Source organism: Rhagoletis zephyria, unplaced genomic scaffold, assembly GCF_001687245.7.
Source record: "Rhagoletis zephyria isolate East Lansing unplaced genomic scaffold, Rhagoletis_zephyria_1.1 Rzeph_scaffold_00630, whole genome shotgun sequence".
Lineage (NCBI taxonomy): Eukaryota > Metazoa > Arthropoda > Insecta > Diptera > Tephritidae > Rhagoletis > Rhagoletis zephyria.
The window spans coordinates 144684-166379 of NW_016157714.1; the positions used below are offsets into that span (position 1 = coordinate 144684).

General features: G+C 35.9%; 1 protein-coding gene and 1 long non-coding RNA gene across 2 annotated transcripts in view; both read left to right on the forward strand.

Moving 5' to 3' along the window:
* Positions 1-211: 211 nt before the first annotated feature.
* Positions 212-15821, forward strand: LOC108360799 (uncharacterized). The gene is made up of 2 exons (XR_001847189.1): positions 212-271; positions 15782-15821. It is a non-coding gene; the product is annotated as an uncharacterized LOC108360799 (long non-coding RNA).
* Positions 15822-20415: 4594 nt separating this feature from the next.
* Positions 20416-21696, forward strand: part of LOC108360798 (uncharacterized) — a 22902-nt gene continuing 21621 nt past the window's right edge. Inside the window, exon 1 of the mRNA XM_017613237.1 lies at positions 20416-21670. Within this exon, the coding sequence (XP_017468726.1) occupies positions 20416-21670 (1255 nt within the window). The remainder of the gene's footprint in view (positions 21671-21696) is intronic.

A 21696-nucleotide genomic window follows, 5' to 3' on the forward strand; every position in this document is an offset into this window, starting at 1 on the left:
AAAATATTGCAAATTTAAAATGGCCACAGCAAAGATATTTGATCAAAGAATGCAAAACGATTTTGAGGTTTGATTATATGCGTCTAGGCCTTTCATTCTGCGTTCGAATTATTCCGCCCCCAAAGATGCTGTTGCACAGTGTAATTTGTTCAGATTTTTCAATAGAAATTCGCTGTATTGTACCAATCGAGTGACTGCAAAAAAATTTTCGTCCCAATTTTTTTATTTTGTACCAATAGCCCAATATAAAAATGTACAAATCTGAACAAATGTACCAGTCGTGTGACACTGCCTTAACAAGTATATAGACTGATCAGAAAAAAAATGTAAGTGCTTCTTTTTTTCACGCTCTTGACTCTTTAGCTTCCATTATGGCTTAAAACTATCCCTTAAAAATTTGGTGCAAAAATATTAATATTTAAAGGTCTTACGTGGACTTTTGTGCCTCCGCCTCAAGTGCTTAAAATTACTCTTCCTTTAATCCGTGCGCACTCGAAATCCCTCTCGAAATTGAAGTTTTTAAGCTCTTACAAAAGGTTTTTATGATCGCTGCACACGTTGGGCGAGACAGTTTTACGAGCTGACCCTTAACTTTTGCGATATTACTAAAAAGTCTTAAAAAAATGCGACAATCGCGCTTTAAAAGTTGATTATTTCTTAGAAGATTGTGTCATTAGTAATATTTATAGCCACAATTTTGACAAATAAAGGGAGTCATCGCGGATTTTTTCTCGTATTTTTAAAGACTTTTTAGTAGAATCTCAAAATGTAAGGGTCGGTCGAAAAATTATCTCGCCCAACGTGTTCAGCGAGCATGAAAACCTATTGTAAGAGCTTAAAAAACTTCAATTTTGTGGGAGAAGGAAGAGTAGTTTTAAGCACATAAGATGCACAGTGTTGAAATTGAACTTTTTTCTTGACAAATGTTAAATATCTCGAGAGCGGGAACAAAAATTCGAGAAAAATATTTTCGTTGGATAAAAAAATTACGAAATTACCTTGACCTTTCAAATGACCTTCAAAGTTAGGGGGTTTCAATTGAAAAAAAAAATAAATAAATTGAAAACCCGCCGGAGCTACTGCCCATAAGGTAGATTCCAAAGAGCCATGAGGGCACTAATTCAGATTATAATTCTATTTAATTCATTCTTGAATTAGTTTTAAATTTAAATATTGTTACTTCCTACTTGAATTAAAATGATGAGTGCCTGGCGCTGATTGATGGGCGAACAGAATAAGATCTGAGGTATACACATATATACATAGATGGTTCTCTATGTTCTCGACATATCCGTATGTACTATTTAAAACTAAAGAAATAACAAATTTAAAAAAGTTAAGTAATTGGAGTAATTTATGTCGCTATTGATAAATTTTTGTAATATCTTATCTTACCGTTATGTAAAATTACAGAGTTCCTACGATTTTTTTCGGCTTGTACATTGAAAACAAGGGTGGTCTGCTTTTTTCCAACAGTTTAACCCATCAACTCCCACCAGAATAGGCCTTTTTGACCCACTGTTTAAAAAATGGCTTATAAAAGGTTAAAATATCCACTAAAATATTAAGCGCCAAGTATAACCGAATGTAATGAAAAATACTAGTTTTCCCCAAAAAGGGAAAACTTTAACCCTGTGTAAAAAACATTGCGATGCGATGGAGCAAAACCTTCCCTGGATTTGACCACCACTTATGAAAGCTAACGTAATTTTAACTCAGCCACCTAGTACTTGTATATATATGTACGTCTGTGGGACCTCAGAATAAAATAACTTACGATTGTAAAAATTAGCAAACAAAGGTTTTGTTTTTATTAAAAGCCTGTTTAAAAAATTTCTAACTCTTTGTTAAAGAAAAAAAAATAATACAAAAGAAAATCTAATTGTTTTTGTTTTATCTCTAATAACACTGGTTTACAGCAAAAATGTTCTTTGGATGCCACTATCCAATTCCTATGTAGAATTGCTCTGTGATTCTGAAAATCGAGTTAATTTTTTTTCTGTGGATACGTTTTCGAGATATTTTCAATTTTCCGTTATTCAGCTTAAAGCAAAAATTGGTTCCTTTTAATCACGTATATCTTACGAACCAATTTAAAAACCTTAATATAAAATACCGAAAATTAAAACTAATGAAATTCTCCATAAACCGCATATACATCCCTTTCCGATAGGGCTAATAGTCTCTGACAAATTGATTAATCATTCCAGCTTTTTTATTTTTTATTGAAAAAATAAAATAAAAATTTAACTTTAACAGAAGAAAAACTTAAAAAATTACGGGTTCTGTGCCAAATTTTTGCATTTGTACTAAAGCCTGTTCTGTTACAAAAAAAAAATCTAATTACTAATGAAGAATATCGATGGATAAATAAGAAATAATGAGTGGTCAAATGAAAATACGCAAAGATTTTTTGTATGTATGAAAAATGAGGAAAGAAAGTTACTCATACGCCACGTACACCAGATTAACACGCTTTTCTGCTCATATTTCATACAAAAAATCTTGGCGCATTTTCATTTGACCACTCCTTAATTCGAATTTATCCATCGATTTGCTTCATCATAAACTTTATTTTTTCTTGTAACAGAACAGGCTTTAGTACAAATGCAAAAAGTGTGCACAGAACCTGTTATTCTTCAGTTACAGTTTGCTTTTTTTTTATTTTTTCATAAAAAAAAAACTGGAATGATTAATTAATTTTTCCGAAACTATCAGTCCTATCGTAAGTGGTTATATGCGGTTTATGGAGAATTTCATTACCTTTCATTTGCCGTATTTTATATGAAGGCTTTTAAATTGGTTCGTAAGATATACGTGATTAAAAGGAACCAATTTTTGCTTTAAGCTGAACACCGGCAAGTTGCAATTATCTCGAAAAGGTAGAAAAAAAGCAATTCTACATAGAAATTGGATAGTGGCGTCTGGAGAAGAAAAACCAAACTAAAATTTGTGATCCAGTGTAATTGAGGACTTAGATCTGTTAAAACTGCTTTCTGAGATACTAGCCTTAATTTTTTGATGTGTGATAACTCATTTGTTGTTGTAGTAAATAAAAAGTAGTATTGTTGTATATTGAAAAAAATTGACTACTGCACGTATACCATTTAAGTGTAATAAACGCTTTCGCTCAAAAAGCGTGTTTCCTACGTTTTTTCTGAGTAACGTTTTTTTTGGAAAAATAAAAGAGTTCATATTCCTATTCAGTGGCCCAGATTAGGTAAAAAACTATTTTAAAAATGAAGTTCTAATTTCGTTGAATAGTGTCATTTCGACGAGTAGTAACTAGTTCCTTCAAGGGAATGTTGTGCTAAGCTGGTGGGAATCCTGTGCTAAGCTGGCGGGAATCTTGTGTTAAGCTGGTCGAAGAAACCATGAGGTGCATACACCGGGAATGCAAAGCCTTAATGTCGCAGATGACAGCATGGTCAGGAAAGTGCAGGTATACTGGTGGAATTATCGAATCACAGAGCTGCGAAGGGCCTACCATAGAATGCACTGACTCGCAACACGCGCTCTTGGCAGACCTGAGGCGCTGACCAGAGCAGCAGCCTACAAAATCATTAAGAAAGCACTTGAGGTCAAAATTCAGAACAGCAAACGGAACTGCTGGTAAACGTTATATAATATAGTGGATGCCTTATTTCCCACACACCCACTAAGAGCAGATACAGTGATCGTCGAGGAGCATGCCGAGGCACCACTGTTTTCGGCAGGCCGCGATAGCATGCCAGCGGAGGCAATCAGGCTAGCAGCGAAAACAAGCCCTGATCACCTGCTTAACATGTACAACAGCTGCCTTTCGCTCGGGTATTCCCAAGGCAGCCCGACAACGTGACTTCAGGCAGGGATACTCAACTATAGGAGTAATTAGCGAAGTAGTCGAGGCGGTACGTAAAGCCGAAGAAGCTTGCCACCAGGCGCGACCAATAGTGCTGCTAGTCTCACTGGACGTCAAGAACGCCTTCAACTCGACAAGATGGGACGACATGGTGGAGGCCTTGGATCGGTCATTCATGGTTCCAACACACTTGCTCGATATGATTCGTGACTACCTCAGAGACCGCTGACTTTGGTACGACACAACGCAAGGTTAGAGAAAGAAACGTAAGCGGAGCGGCACAGGGGTCTGCACTTAGACCGCACCTCTGGAACGCCACGTATGACAGTCTGTTGCGCACGGAAATGCCGGAGAGCGCCTTCCTTGTCGCCTTTGCGGACGACGTGGCCGCGTCATAATAGCAAGAAACATCCAGCCAGCCCAGCTCAAGCTGAACCAAGCAATGCGCGATCAGGGTTTGCAATTGGCTACAGCCAAAACAGAGATCGGCCCCTCATCAAGAAACGGATCCCAACAATTATAAACATTATGTCGTATCTCAGCTCATGTCAACTTCTAGGTCTACAAAATACCTAGGGGTGAAGCTTGCCAACAAATTCACATTCTGGGAACACATTCATGCAGTATGTGAAAAAGCTGCGCAGAGTACGTTGGCTCTAAGCCGGCTTTTGGCGGATGCCGACGCATTGAAAGTCAATAAATACCGGATTGAAATGCATTCGGTCCAGCACAGAGGGGCAATACGCATTGCACGCGAAAAGAGATTCACAATCTCAGTGCCGAGATAGACCGATCAGCTGCCATGGCAAGGGAACGCGAGCAACCAATCCAGCAGTGGCAGCAAAACTGGAACGCGAGCACGAAAGGTCGATGGACGGACATCCTGATCAGTGTGGCCGCGAATCATTTTTAGTGGTAGCCAAATTCATTTAAAAAAAGGGCTAAAAAAGAGCTAAAAAAAGTCATTGTGGCTAAAAATGGTAGCTAAAATTTTTTACTTACAAATACATATATAAGTATACACGCAAACATTTTCAACAAGTAATGGTTTAGAAAAAAATGAATTCTGAAGAAAAGCANAAGGTCGATGGACGGACATCCTGATCAGTGTGGCCGCGAATCATTTTTAGTGGTAGCCAAATTCATTTAAAAAAAGGGCTAAAAAAGAGCTAAAAAAAGTCATTGTGGCTAAAAATGGTAGCTAAAATTTTTTACTTACAAATACATATATAAGTATACACGCAAACATTTTCAACAAGTAATGGTTTAGAAAAAAATGAATTCTGAAAAAAAGCAAATATTTTATCCAACCAAAAACCTTTTTTTATAAAAGGGGAAATATACGACACCAGCTTGCTGGCTCCATCAAGTGATTGTATCATCAGGCTCGACGCATATTACCAGCATGCTGGTACAATATTTATTTCTTTACAAATGAGGTCGAGGAAAGGTCAATCGACTTGTTGGGCCATTTAACAAATTAAGCATATTAAGGGCCGTAAACTTGTCTATTTTAAGCTATAGTTAAATCGTTAATAGATAAGTTAATAGAACTAACACTTTTACAGTATATATGTATAAAAACGTAAGGAACATACAATACATATATATATGTATCCGTCTTTCTTAGTTTAAAAATTCACCCTTTTACATAAATGAAAAAAAATTAGATCAAATTAATCAAATACAACTTTTTCATGTCAAGTATAAATAAATTATTCAAAGGGGTAAAAAAAGGGCTGGGGAAATTTTAAATTTATGTGGCCAAAACAACTATGGTAGATAAATCTACCCACCAAAGGGCTAAAACGGCAACACTGATCCTGATATCCGACCTTCAGACATGGTTGAAAAGATCGCACGGGGAAGTCGATTTCTACCTAACCCAAGTCCTCACCGGTCATGGTTACTTCCCATAATATCTTCATATAATGGGAAGGGTGGACTCACCATTCTGTCGCTACTGCGAAAACGTCGAAGATAAATTGCACCATACATTCTTCACCTGCGAGCACTTCCTGACTTCGCACATAATGTAGCAACAAAGATACGGAGACATAACTCCGAACAACATAATTGGGGTAATGATCTCCAGTGCAGTAAAGTGGGAAGCAGTTGCGAGATACGTGAAATTCGTACTCCGCTGCAAACGAGAAGACGGATGTCTACTGAAGACACCCGAATGAAAATCCCCTACAAAAGAGCAGCCCCGAGGCTCTAGTAGCGCGCTCCTGGTTCTGAAAACATGCAGAATTGCGGTGCCAGATGCGGGATTCTTGCGCCGCCGGTGAGAGTTTGGGNCATAATATCTTCATATAATGGGAAGGGTGGACTCACCATTCTGTCGCTACTGCGAAAACGTCGAAGATAAATTGCACCATACATTCTTCACCTGCGAGCACTTCCTGACTTCGCACATAATGTAGCAACAAAGATACGGAGACATAACTCCGAACAACATAATTGGGGTAATGATCTCCAGTGCAGTCAACTGGGAAGCAGTTGCGAGATACGTGAAATTCGTACTCCGCTGCAAACGAGAAGACGGATGTCTACTGAAGACACCCGAATGAAAATCCCCTACAAAAGAGCAGCCCCGAAGCTCTAGTAGCGCGCTCCTGGTTCTGAAAACATGCAGAATTGCGGTGCCAGATGCGGGATTCTTGCGCCGCCGGTGAGAGTTTGGCTTTTAGTGGGTAGCCCAACATGCTTCGGCGGGAGTATAAAGCCAGTGTATAAAGCATTTCCCCCTCCTACGAAAAAAGTAGTTCCTTGGAACGATGTATTTCAATGTGCATACATCATGAAGATTTGGTACCAAATTCTACAGGCGCCGAATGCCGCCGCCGCCACCGCCTCGAAATTGTTTTCGTAGCTCGGCGGCGGCGCGTAAAGAATGTCAAAAAACGCAATAAAAAATCTGTTCATATTTAAAGTCTTGTTATCATTAACAGCCTTATTCTGTATCACGAACGATAGGCAACACGAACGATTCGTCTGCAGACGACAACATCTCTGATTGCGATTTTATTACTCTATCGGTCGTCTTCGTCTTGATTTTCATATATAACGTTGCAATGGTCTCGGTTGTATTTGGACTAGATTTTCCATTCCATTCCAGTCCATTCAATTTTCAGCAGCCTCTCAAGCCATTTGATAAAGTAATTATTTTACTAAATTAATTTTAAAAAATCCTTACCAAATTTTTGTAATGCGAGTAAAAATGAATTGGGGTGTTCACAGTTCGTTCCAAGTTGCGTCTCAAAATTACACCGAAAAATAAAATTAAATAAAATCATTGCTTAGTGGTTGTTGACAGACATTGTGGGAGGTTCGACTATACCTTTAAGATGACTGTTTTACGCACGGCCTGCTGTACACAGCTATGAGTAGAGTAAGGCGTCTTCAATATCTTAGAAATTAAGTTGGGTTCTCAGGCTTCTGGCAATGCAAGATAAAATCTTGTTTTTAGCGAAGTTATTTAAATAAATTTTGAGCATTGGGGGGCAGAACTACCCTATTCTTCTTAATAAGGCCTTCATTGAACTTATGTAGTTTTTGTTAAACAATGATCTAAATTTTTATAAAAAATAACAAAAATTAAATACGAAAAAAAGGAATTGTAAAAACTCGTCAATATGTGGTAGGTTTATACATTGAAAGGAGGTATAGTAATAATGTATTGTATTAAAATTTTAGTTTAGTACTGCATACGAGTTGTTTTTGCGGCCCACCGACTTTTCATTCATTCGTTTGACAAATTGGGTGATGACGCTAAGCAATTTTAAAATTTCACGAGTTTTGAAGCAATTAAACTATTTTTTACTTACATATGTATGTACATTAGACTGCATCACACCCCATACAAAAAAAAATCGGTACTGTTTTTTCATTGGAATTATAAAATCTATTAATATTTAAGCGAGCTGGACCGATTTGAAAATAACTCCAAAAATTGAGTTTTTTATCAATTAAAATAGTTTCATAACGATTTAAAAAAAAAAAATCCCCTCAAATAACAAAACGATTTAAACTTAAAAAATTTGCATAAAAATATTTTAAAACAAGTAAGAAAGTCTAAGTTCGGGCGGAGCCGCACATAAAATACCCGGCGCACATATTAAATATATGTTTTTTCACCTTTCCGAAACCTACCGCTAGTTGGTAAGCCGGGGTGTATCAATTTTGAGTAAATTATCGTCCCTAAATTTCGAAATAATGCAGTTTCAAGCATTTCTGAAATTTACCGTTATATGAAAAGCGGCCGTAATTTTAGTCCGATTTCAATAATTGTCAACGTTTTGCTTTTTTTCGAAAGCACAATAAAAATACCGAGTTTGGTACAAATTGGTAGAACGGTTACCGATATTCATATATGTCATAAGTGGGCGGTGCCACGACCATTTTCCAAAATTTTACCATAAACGTATTTCTTGGTAAAGAATTGTTGCAAGCATCAATATTGAATAAATTAGCTTTAATATTTACTGATTTATCAAAGATTTTGTATTTCTCTAAATTACCGTTATATGGGATGTGGGCGTGGTTATTGTCCGATTCTAAAAATTTTCAGCGATTTGGTATGCTGTACCAAGGCCAACAATTGTGCCAAGTTTGGAAGAATTGGTGCAGCGGTTACCAAGATCATACACATGTAACCATAAGTGGGCGTGGCTACGCCCATTTTCCAAAAATGTATAATATTCGTCTGAAAATTATTGTAAATATCAATTTTGAGTGAATAATCTCCAGTAGTTACTAAAATATCGCAGTTTTCGTATTTCTGGAAATTACCGTTATATGGGAAGGAGTGGTAAGCCGTTTTCGCCCATTTCCAATACCAACCTACCTTGGATTAATGGAAACCACATACCAAATTTCGTTGAGATATCTCAATTTTTGCTTGAGTTATAGTGTACACGGACGGACGGACAGACAGACATGGCTTAATCGACTTCTCTATTCATTCTGAGCATTTATGTTTACATTTGTCTATATCTATCTCGATTCGTTTCGGCTGTTACAAACAATCGTTATATGAACAAAATTAATATACCCTTGTGCACAAGTGCGCTCGGGTGTAAAAAATATTTAAAAATTTTCAATGGAATCGTAATGATGAGATTTTTATACCTTTCATGAGCATGAAAAGGTATAATAACTTTGGTCCGATGTTTGTAAGTACCAGAGTAAGAAGAGATAGACCCATTAAAATGTATACTTAAATGATCATAACGTCGAGCTGAGTGGATTTAGCCATGTCCGTCTGTCCGTCTGTCTGTCTGTCTGTCCGTCTGTTTGTATGCAGTCTAGTCTCTCAGTTTTCGATATATCCGGATGAAATTTGACAGGTGAGTGCATTTTTATAATGTATTAATCATTTGTCGGAACCGGAAGAATCGGACCACTATAACATATAGCTCCCATACAGCTGATTGTTCAGATATGAGATTTTTCATTAAGATTTTTTTTATAACTCCTCCATTTAAGCAGCTAGGGACATGAAATTTGGCACTGTTGTCACTGATTGTCAAAAGAACACTTTGAGTAAAAATGGGGAAGATCGGGCCGCTAAAAGCTATAGCCTCCATACAACTGAATATTCAGATTCGAGATTCTTTGTTATAACTTCTCCATATATGCAGCTGGAAACATGAAATTTCGCAATATTTTCACTAATTACCAACAGGAAGTGTACAGTAAAATTAACAAAGACCGAGTCACTGTATTCTGTTTATATCCTCCATACAACTGATTATTCAGATATGGGGTTTTACTGTAAAACTCCTTCATTAGGACTGATAAAACAGATCAATTTCGTAAGCTATTCTATAAAAAATAATACAAAGTCTACTGAGAAAAACGTCATAATCTATGCTGTATAAGCTTTATCTCTTATACCTCCGATTGTTCAGATACCAGTTATTACGATATGTCTCCTTTATATAGGAGTCTAAACCCATTACCATTGTGTTACCGGTTTACATACCGATCACACAGCAGTGAAAATCATTTAGGTTGGTGCTATACATATAAGGTATATGTTCCATACCTCTGATTGTTTAGATATGGGTTTTCATATATATATCTCCTCTATTTAGGTATTCTGTAAATATATTCATTTTTTCAAATGAAATTCAAATTCAATCTTGATGCTGTTTTTTTTTAACTTTTTTCAAAGATTGGTATAAGAAAAACTTGTATAACAGAACCTAAATGTTTCCGATTTAGACGTGTAAGGTATCATTGGAAAGGTATTTTCTCACCCTTTTTATTTCTTTCCTAATAAACTCATTCAAAGGATAAATGAGAAAAGTAAGGTGAAGGATCGTCATTCCAAGTTAAATTAAGATGTGTTGGTATTTGAAAAAAAAATATAAATGGGACATGAATGACTTTTTTTTGCACAGAAATAAAACGAGGGTGAAAATACCTTTCCACCAAGACCCCATATGTCTATATACATAACAGTTTTGGCTCAGTTATTCAAGTTTTTCGTAAATCAATTTTATAAAAACGTTAAAAAACAGCATGAAGAATCTCATTATTAGGATTCCGTTGAAAAGATTTTAAAATAATTGTATGCTGATTTTTCAAGCTTAAAGTGTTTTGTCATCTGAGGGTATTTTTTTCAAAAAGTTCTTTAAGAAACTATTTTTATTCATACAAAAACTCCATATTCGGAGGTATTATCAAATCGGTCCAGCTCGCGTAAATCTTAATATTTTTCCTTAATATTTTGGTGGACGTCTTAAAATATAATAGATTTTGTAATCCCGGCGGAAAAACCGCAATTTTTTTGGTGATGCAGTCTAATGTACATATGTACTTTTATTAATTGGAATTTGCGAAATTATCTGAGGAACTTACTTGGGCATGATTCAATGAAAGTACATACTTATTTATCAAATGCTCGCTCAAAATTTTAAAGCTCACACCAAATGAAATAGTTAAGTACAAGCAAATGCCCGCTTGCTTCGCGGCGTCTAATAAGATCTTTGCGTTTAAAAGCAAAAGCAGTATGTAAAGTAAATATTCTCAGTTTAAATTGAAACGACTAACAACGGAATCCTCCTCACACATATGCCAAGAATGGTAACGCTGTGATTCCATATGGAACACTAATCCCTTTCGATGTAATGCGTTCTTAAGAATCCTCGCTGCCCCACAGAATGAAAAGTTTTAGCGTACATTGGCTAAATGAGTCGTGTGACCTCATTAATATCGTTCAAATGAAGCCATTGATATACCTATCGTGTTCCTTCTTGGACAGATGTGGTCGAATATTTCCTTGTCAATTCGGCACTTTTACAATTCGTCTTAATATTTATGAATTGGTTTCTTTGAGTCTTACTGCTGTAATAACGGCCACCTCGAGCAACTTCGTCAATCGGAGGTAGATGCAAGATCACGCTTAAACAGTGTTACGGTCTTTATATGCATACTTAAACGCATCCTTGAATTAGCCATCTGAAAAGTAAATTCGTCTAAGATAAATATAGGCCCAAGGCAGAACAAACCCCGTGGGGGTTTCTATATATTTCGGGTGCAGCGTCATCCATTGGGTCCCTTTTTTGCAAAACCAATCAGATTTTATAAAAAATACGGATTTTCTAAATACCTAAACTCCAGCGGGTCCATTTTTAGCAAAGGAATTTTTCATCATACAGGTAGTCACGCTGCGAATTTGAACGAAATCTGTTAATAAATACGACTTTTCTAAGTAACTCTACTCCAGCGCCATCAGCGTCCTTTCTAGTAGCCTATAATAGGACCTCCGACAATTTGACTGGGATCTATTGATTGGGTTTTGAGTTTAGTCCGAAAAACGGAAATGGCTATCATTTTATGTATGTAATCTTCCTTATCCTGATTTTCGCCCGAAAAAAAATTCACGCGAAAATTTTGATTCCCCCCATAGTAAGTACATGGAAACCAAAAGCGAAAAGTGAACCGGTTCAGGTAAGATGAAACTCATGATAAGGCTGAATATGTTTCGAATGAAAAAAAATCATCATGAAAGTAATAAACGTAATACACATTAACAAAATAGGTTCATAAATACGGCTTTTATAAATAACTCGACTACAACACCATCTAGCGGGTCCGTTTTTCGCAAGTACTTTTTTCATCATGCTTACGAAATCGGTTCAAAAATATAACTTTTATAAATAACTCGCCTTCCGCGCCACCTAGCGGCTCCATTTTTGGTAAACGTATTTTCGATTATGCTGAAACTATACGTTTTACATTTGAAAGAAATCGGTTCATAAATACGATTTTTATAAATAACTCGACCCCAGCGCCACCTACCGAGTTTTCTGGTAGCCTATATATGCATGGTATAACCTCTGATAATTTGACTGAAATTTATGCAGTAGTTTTTGAGTTAACTCCAAACAACGAAAACGGCTATTATTTTATATATGTATATAGATTATGCTGAAACTATACCTTTTGAATTTGAAAGAAATCGGTTCATAAATACGATTTTTATAAATAACTCGACCCCAGCGCCACCTACCGAGTTTTCTGGTAGCCTATTATAGGACTATATATGCATGGTATAACCTCTGAACATTTGACTGAAATCTATGCAGTAGTTTTTGAGTTAACTTCGAACAATGAAAGCGGCTATTATTTTACATGTATAGATTAGTAAAAAAAACGTATTCGATGTTTTTCAAAACATTGATGTTTTGACTTAACATCGGATTCATAAAAACATCGACTAACATCGATGTTTGAAGCCACGACCATCGATGTTTTTTAAATCCCTATTTCGAAACCGTCCAAGGTTATGCAGAGGGGGCAATTCGCCACCTATGACCTCGCAATGTTAATTTTGCCAGTTGTTTGCATTAAAAAGGTATTTAATCAAAATGTCGTTATGGTACTATTTCTGAATTAGTATAATTTCGTGCTGGGAATGTGTAACTACTACGAACATACAGGAATAAATATGCACAGATGTATTAACATACTTACACATTTGTTCGCAGATAACGCGTAGTTATGTATGCACGCACAAAATGGCAACAGTAATTTTTTAGCCGTCCATCCTTTTCCGTTTTTTCTGCGGTTTTCGGTTTCAATTCACTTTGATTGACCAGGCCGTCATTAAAATACGTATGATAAGAGGTTTTAGAAGTGCGTGTGCATTAGGGTGGTCTTTAAAAATCAACTGAGCGATTTTTTCGGTCTCACCCCTTCAATCGGTAATACCACCGTCACAGATATCACATACAAATTTTGGTCCCGATTTGAGACGGTTAAGGCGTGTCGCACAAGGGCAAACTTCAGATTCCTCTATAGAGACTCAAAAAATTAAAACAAATTTTTTTGCCAACTCGTACTCAAAATCGATACTGCCATTGTCGAAGATATTACATATAAATTTTGGTCCCGATTGGAGTTGGTCCAGGCGTCGCAATGGGGTCCAAGGCCAGATGCTCCATCGAGACTCAAAAAAATTTTAAAATATTTTTTTCATTTAATACTCAACTCGATACTACTAAAGTCGAAGATATTACATACAAATTTTGGTCCCGATTGGAGACGGTTAAGACGTCTTCATAGGGTAACCTGAATTTTGACCAAAATTTATATGTGATATCTTCCACTATAGGAGCAATGACATAGGGGTTGAGCCTTAGGAAATCTGATGTAAAAATTTCCTTCTCACATTTAAGGACCACACTAGTGTGCATACATACATAGGATATGAAGTAACTGAGATTGAAAAAAAATCAAATAAAAACCTTTTAAACATTTCTATAAATGGACAAAGAAGTACATAATTTTACTTAGACTCATATACCTTGTTTATATCACCGCAAGAACAACATTAACCAAAATCCGATTTGACTGAACACATATTTTTTTCAAGCGTTTATACCTTTGTTTATAATGCACTCGATGAAACCGTATTGAAAACTAAACAAAAGCTGCTGTTTTTATTCGACATTTGTTCGATAACATGGTTGACCGAAATGGAAGCGAATAATATGTGTACGTGTTTTCTAACCGAAATGAGAAATAAAAAACCGATTTGAAAACAAATTCGAGTCAATACACTTTTTAATTTCTGAGCATATTGAAACGCCGTTTATGTATCCGTTTTGAAAAACTGCGAATTGGGTCAACGCGCTTTATGTGTCGGTATAAACAAGGTAATAGGTCTTTGTATTGATAAGTTTTAATTTTAAAATTTTAACAATAGTCATTATAAAGAATGTATGGCATTTAAAATTAAAAACGTGGGGCGTATGCTCAGCTACAGGCAGAACATGTGAAGGGGGTTTCAAATTTACAGTTTGCAGTTACAGTTTAAACGACGATATGAAAAAGCATTCGAGATGTGCAAAACGCCATCCGTGCAGTGAAAAATGCTTCATTTTAATACAGGCGTATTTGGATTGAATATATCCATTATACAAAGTGTATTTATAGATTTAAATACGAGCATTTTTAAATGGTAAGCAAATAAAATATTTTTATTCTTACAACGCGTTTTTTTTCCAATTTACTATATATATATTTGTAGAAGTATGTATGTATGAATGTATGTTCCAGGTTGCAGCTTAAACGGATGGACAGAATCGAATGAAATTTTAGAAGAGTATTGCCATGACACCTGGGCCTATAATAGGAATTGGGATTCGACAAGGGGCGTGGCATCTCCCATAGGCGTGGAATTTTTATAAGCTATAACTTCCGTACAATAAGTCACATGAAATTGAAATTTGGTACACAGATATCTACGGTAGGTAGGCTATATATACATGAGTGTGTAAAAGGTGGCGTGGAACATCCCATAGGCCTGGAAATTTTTATCAGCTATAACTTCAAAACCATAAGTCACACGAAATTGAAATTTGGTATGCAGGCGCTATGGTAGGCGCTTAAGGCATATATAAATGAGTTTATAAAAGAGGGCGCGGCACATCCAATAGGCGTGGGATATTTTACCAACTATAACTTCGGAACCATAAGTCACATGAAAATGAAATTAGGTGTGCAGACATACCTGCAGTAGGGGCTTATAGTACGGTATATATAAATGATTTTGCAAAACAGGCCGTGGCACATCCCATAGGCGTGGAAATTTTTATCTGCCTTAACTTCGGAACCATAAATCACGTGAAGTTCCAGACATATTTATGGTAGGTGCTTATATTAGGCTATATATACACGAGTTTGTAAAAGGGAGCATGGTACATCCCTTAGGCGTGGAACTTTTTATCAGCTATAACTTCGGAACCATAAGTTCCAAGAACTTGAAATTTGGTATGCAGGCGTAATTATAGGAGGCGATTATAGTAAGGTATATAAAAATAAGTTTGTAAAAGTAGGAGGTGAATATCCCAATGTGGTTCTGGCAAATTTTTTTTTTAGTTTCACTTTTATTTCAACAAATTTTGATTAAAAGAAAAATACTGATAAAAACAAAATATTTCACACAAACAACAAAAAGTATAATCGATAATCGCATGAGGCTATTGCCTGAAAATTTTAAAATGCGCTTAGTGGCATCGTGCTACTATAATTGCACCACCTAGTAATCATAGTAAACTTATGTACAATAATTTTTTTTTGTTTATTAGTCTAACAAATTATAGCCGCACCAAATTGTCACAATAAAATATTATTTTGCTGTTATTTAATATTGGTTAGTTTTTTTATATTTCATTCTTTAAAAACATCCGTATAAGTACAAGTTTAAAGGCAGTGTCACACGATTGGGTATTTTCCAAAATTTGGTGCAAATCGTATCCCAATTGTGTGAACACCCAAAGTATTTTTCTTTATCCCAATTACGAAAATTAATTTGTTGAAATTTTTCAATAGAACATCGCTGTAATGTACCAATCTTTTGACTACAAAAAAAGATCTCCCTTCTTTACAGCTCAATATAAAAATGAACAAATCTGTAAAAAGGTACCAATCGAGTGACACTGCCTTAAAAATTTATGCAATTTAAAAAAAAATCAACAAATTTTCGTTAAAATTTCGAGGTTTTTAATTAATTTTGAGTATGCAGTTTTATATCCCATTGAATTCTAGTAGAATAAAGTACAAGTTTCAAAAGGCTAAAAATTTCGATTGATTTTTTAGAATTTTTAAAAAGTTCGAAATTTGTACGAAAGTTTGTTGATTTTTTTTTAATATGGCATAAATCTGGAAACTTGGATTTACACGGATTTTGTTAAAGAAAGAACTATGTTTTTATAAAAAAAAAAGTTCAATAACAACAAAAATAATACGTTAGAACTTCGGCAAAAAGTGCTTCGGCTACAACTTTTTTACCACCGTATGTATGGCTGCCAAGCTGCCAATCTGAATTGCAGCGGCACCATATATGGCAAACGAACGATGCTGCTGGCGTATGCAGATGATATCGATATCGTAGGTCTCAAATAAAGGGACGTAACCGCAGCATTTTCCAGTTTGGAAAAAGAAGCTAAAGAGGTTGGTCTAGCGGTGAACGAGGGCAAGACAAAGGACCTCCTGGCAACATATAAAGAGTCCACGCGTTTCGGGACACATGTCACTGTTGGCAGATATTACTTTGAAGTAGTGAACCTAGCCTACCTAGCATCCCGCATAAACACCACCATCAACGTCAGCCTGGAGATCAAGCGAAGAATAACTCTTGCCAACAGATGCTACTTTCGAACAAAGATGAAAAGGCTTTGGGGGCTTTCGAGAGAACTATTCTGCGCAAGATCTACGGCCCTGTTGGGCGGGGTCAGAACACCTACCACCAAATTGAAATTTGATATACAGATATATCTGTGGTAGGTGCTTATAGTAAGGTATATATCAACAGTGGGCAAGGCGGCTCTTTGAGCCAAATGAGGCTCTTTACTTATCAAAGTGCGGCTCTTTTTACTTTCTCTTTGCTTTGATTATTTTGTCACTTTTTACTTTTTAAAATACTTTCTTCTTTGCTGGACATTCTTTTCCATTGTTTTTTTTTTATTTTATTCTTTTTATATACACATAAGCAAATGGAGAGCGGAACATTACCCGCAATTGTNGGCTCTTTACTTATCAAAGTGCGGCTCTTTTTACTTTCTCTTTGCTTTGAATATTTTGTCACTTTTTACTTTTTAAAATACATTCTTCTTTTCTGGACATTCTTTTCCATTGTTTTTTTTTTTATTTTATTCTTTTTATATACACATAAGCAAATGGAGAGCGGAACATTACCCGCAATTGGAGAATGAAAATAGGCTTTCTGACTTAATGTTCTTTACCGATATGATGGAACATTTGCAAAACTTGAATTTGTCTCTACAAGGAGAGAATAAAAGGGTGCATTCCAAAACGTCGAAATACAAAGCATCAGTCTGTTTTCTTTCGAAACCGCACTTGCAGAAAAAGTCTAACTTGCGCAACCCGGTTGAAAACTAGCATCTAACCATGGTTGCGCACATTTGGCATTAGAGTCTACTGAGGTTTAGAAATAAAATACTGATGCTTTGTATTTTGACGTTTTGGAATGCGCCCAAAATGTTTTTTATTTGTCGCAAATAATTTTAAGGGCCGGTTACTCAATGTCTGGTTANTTTAGAAATAAAAGATACTGATGCTTTGTATTTTGACGTTTTGGAATGCGCCCAAAATGTTTTTGATTTGTCGCAAATAATTTTAAGGGCCGGTTGCTCAATGTCTGGTTAACACTAATCTTCGGTAAAACATCGTTATCGACGTTACCGACTCCATGTTATATGCATGGAGCCGAACACGTCGATAATGATGTTTAAACGGAGATTAGTNCACTAATCTCCGGTAAAACATCGTTATCGACGTTACCGACTCCATGTTATATGCATGGAGCCGAACACGTCGATAATGATGTTTAAACGGAGATTAGTGTTAACCAGACATTGAGTAACCGGCCCTAAGTTTTGAAGCTAAAGCGCCACGGATACAATCAAATAAATACGTCAAGCATTGCGTATGTGTGAGTGAGGTTCGCTCGTGTCTTGCCCGCAAACGTTCAAATGAAAACGTCAATCACCATTTTAAATTTTGTGTACGTAGCGTTCGGTTATTATGTCTTCGTCGGACGATGATTTACAGTATTAGTATCTGCTGCAATTTTGTTGAAAAAGAAGAAATTAAATATGAAAAAGAAGAAGAAAGAGTGGATGAAAAGCTGGTACCAATAACGAAAGAGGTTTACACATGAAAATCTTTTATCATCTAAGGTCGATTACTGTAATTTTTTGCGAATGGATGCTGATACATTTGATGAACTTCTAACCATGGTGAAGCCATTAATAGAACAAAAGGATACGTTAATAGCCCAGTAAGATTAGACTTTTTCTTAAAAAAAAATTGTAACAGCAATATCTCCAAGATCCCTTGGATTGATGGAGGTCAAATGTTGTTTTTGAAAATTATTTGTGTTTGGTTCGTATTAATTTGGACCGATTTCCTGTGCAGAGTCCCCATCTGTCCCTCAAACATAATTTCTTCCTCGAACCTTTCGCATACGAGCCGCTGCTCTGGAGTCATTCGGTTTAATTTAACTGCCCATGAGTCAGTAATTGTTGTTGTTTGGGTTTTTTTTAAGTTGAAAATCTCTTAGCGGCAATTTCCACCAGCGCATCAGCAGCATCTGGCTTCTTTTTGGCAGCTTTCGTAACAGTATCTTTCCAAAGATTCTGAAATGATAAGAAAATAAAAAATATATTATACATATATACATTAGACTGCATCACTCGCCATACAAAAAAAAATCGCTACTATTTTTCCATTGGAATTATAAAATCTACTATATTTTAAGACGTCCACCAAAATATTTCGGAAAAATATTAAGATTTAAGTGAGCTGGACCGATTTAAAAATACCTCCAAAAATGGTTTTTTTTATGAATAAAAAAAGATTCTTAAAGATTTTTTTTGAAAAAATCCCTCAAATGACAAAACGGCTTAAGATTAAAATATTTGCATAAAAATATAAAAAAAAAAAAAAATTTTACAAAATTTTAACGGAATCGTAATGATGATGCTGTTTTTAACATTTGTCAAAGATTGGTATAAGAAAAACTTGAATAACTGAACCTAAACTCTTCCGATTTAGACCTAAGAGGTGTCATTGGAAAAGTATTTTCTCACCCTTTTCATTTATTTGCTAATAAACTTATTCATAGGATGGAAGAGAAAGGTAGGAGAAACGAACCTCATTCAAAGTTGAATTAAGATCTTTGGTATTCGAAAAAAAAGATGGGACACGAATGACGTTCTTTTTGGCCAGAATAAAAACGGTGTGAAAATACCTTTCTACTGAGATCCCATAAGTCTAAATCAGAACATTTTTGGCCCAGTTATTCAAGTTTTTCGTAAATCAATCTTTGAAAAAAGTAAAAAAAACAACATCAAAAATCTCATTCTTACCATTCCGTTGAAAAGATTTTTAAATATTTTTATGCAGATTTTTTAAGCTTATTCTAATTTGTTATCTGAGGGGACTTCTTAAAAAAAGTTCCTTAAGACACTATTTTTATTCATAAAAAACTTCATTTTTGGAGGTATTTTCAAATCGGTCCAGCTCACATAAATCTTAATATTTTTACGAAATATTTTGGTGGACGTCTTAAAATATAATAAATTTAGTAATCCCGGCGGAAAAACCGCAACTTTTTTGGTGATGCAGTCTAATGTACATATACCATATCTATATATTAATACGCTAACATAAATTTTGTCTCCGTTCGTTTGGCGATTCTACCGAACCGATTTCAAAACCAAGAACACCGTTGGAAAGGCATTTTTCCGTAGATGAGCAGAGTTTCTATCAGGGCTGCAAACCGGTTTTGAACCGAACCGGTTTTTGAACCGAACCGGCGCCTTTTTCCACGAACCACGAACCGAACCGTTTTTATTTTGAAATAAAAAAACCGAACCGAAAACCACTCTAAAAAAATTGTTCGGTTCGGTTCAAAATCAAAATCCACTATAAAGCATTTTCAAGTTTTATAATACACAACTTTGCCTAAAAATGCAACCCTGATGCTAAAACTGCTAAAAAAATTTTGGTTGATGGCAACGCCATGAGTTGTCATTTTTCATTATAATTTCACAATCGCGTCTATTGTTTTCTTCACAAGTTTGGCATACTGTGAAATGTTTTAAAATATTTGTGCAGCTAATAAAAATGAGTTTAAATCCAGTACATCATTCGGATTTTGGCAACGAGAGCGATAGGATCGTCGCGTTTAGTGTCTTTTTTCGTGTTACCGTACAGTCACCCACGTTTTTAGAAAAAACTAGTTTTTGCAAAACCTTTTAAATACAGGCTTTTTGTGTGGGCCGCGTGTTTCGTGTGCTTAATATTGTGTTCAAATAAATTTTCTTTTTAAATTATATTTCTCGTCGTGCGCTAGATAAAAACCAAACTAATAATTTTGGGTTCAGCAGTTTCCAGATCAGGTGAGTAGATCACGGCTACATTTGTTCTTTTCTGTTTTGTGAGTGAAGAGAAAAGATTTTCTTGTCGAGGTGCCGGTTAAAAAAAGAAAAAAGCTGCCTTTATTGGCAAGCGCAAAATTAAAATCAAGAATGGGGTTGCCGGCCAATGGGTCGGCAACAGCCAGGAAGAGTGAATCTGAAGAGGATAGGGCAAATAAAAAAGCTAAAATCGTTTCCAATGAGAAAGTTTCTTCTTTCTATGAGCTGGCCACTGGCGGTGGGCTCATAGAAATTAGGAAAAAAGATCAAAAATTGTGCAGTGCTGGTGAGCCTGTTAATATGGAATGTGAGGTTAGAAACGATAATGCATGTGGTTCAAATGCCCCGTCTGAAACAGTTGCAACCAGCGAAAATAGTGTGAACAAAAACGCGCCAATAATTAACGTTTACCCGCCAATTTTTAAGGGCGAGATTTTTGTACTCGTTGATGCATCGGAATGCCCGAACATAAAAAATGAGAAAACGACCACAGGACTTACACTGTATGCCCAAATAAAAGACTTAAGAATAAAAGACCTAGACCTTATTCTTGCCTTGGGTAGGACTTTATATAAAGTAATCTTTAAAAATACCTGTTCAGCCAACAATTTTGTTTTAGACGACAGGCTTTCTAAAAGAGGCCTTAGACCTTTTGTACCCATGACTGCCCTTGAAATATATGGTGTCATTAGGGGTGTACCAACTTTCTTTAAAGAGGAAGACTTTTTAAAAGAAGCCAAATCAAGCATTCCAATAAGATCTGTTAGGCGTTTTACGCGTAAAGATCCCACAAATAATGATTACATCCCAACAACAACTCTGAAAGTAGGCTTTACAGGGAATGAAATACCCAAGCAAGTGATATTTGAATATGTGAAACTTAATGTCGATTTCTTTATACCGCCTCTTAGGCAATGTAATAAGTGCGGGCGACTTGGTCATACGGTGCTTTCCTGTAAGTCCAAGGGCAGGTGCCTTAAATGTGGAAAACCTGAGTGTGATAATGCATGTGATTCTACTTTTTGTATTTTGTGTAACAAAAATGGCCATGTGGCAAAAGACAAGTTCAAATGTGCCTTTTGGGAAAAGGAGATGGAGATAAACCGCATCAAGACGGTCAAAAAAATGTCCCGTAAGGAAGTTTTGGAGACTTATTTCCCCAAAAATTTCAACAGATTTAGCATCTTTGAGGAAGAAGAAGATAGTTTTCCCCCTTTAAACAGCTCTTCCAATGACATTGTAGATAAAGATTCCAATATTAACAGAAATCTAACCAAAAAAACGTACAAATCAGTAGTCAAAAGGCGCACTGATGGATCTGAGATCAGTCACCCTCGTCCTTCCAAAACACCAACAAACAAAATAGGTAGCCCTGTTTTCAACTCGTCTGCC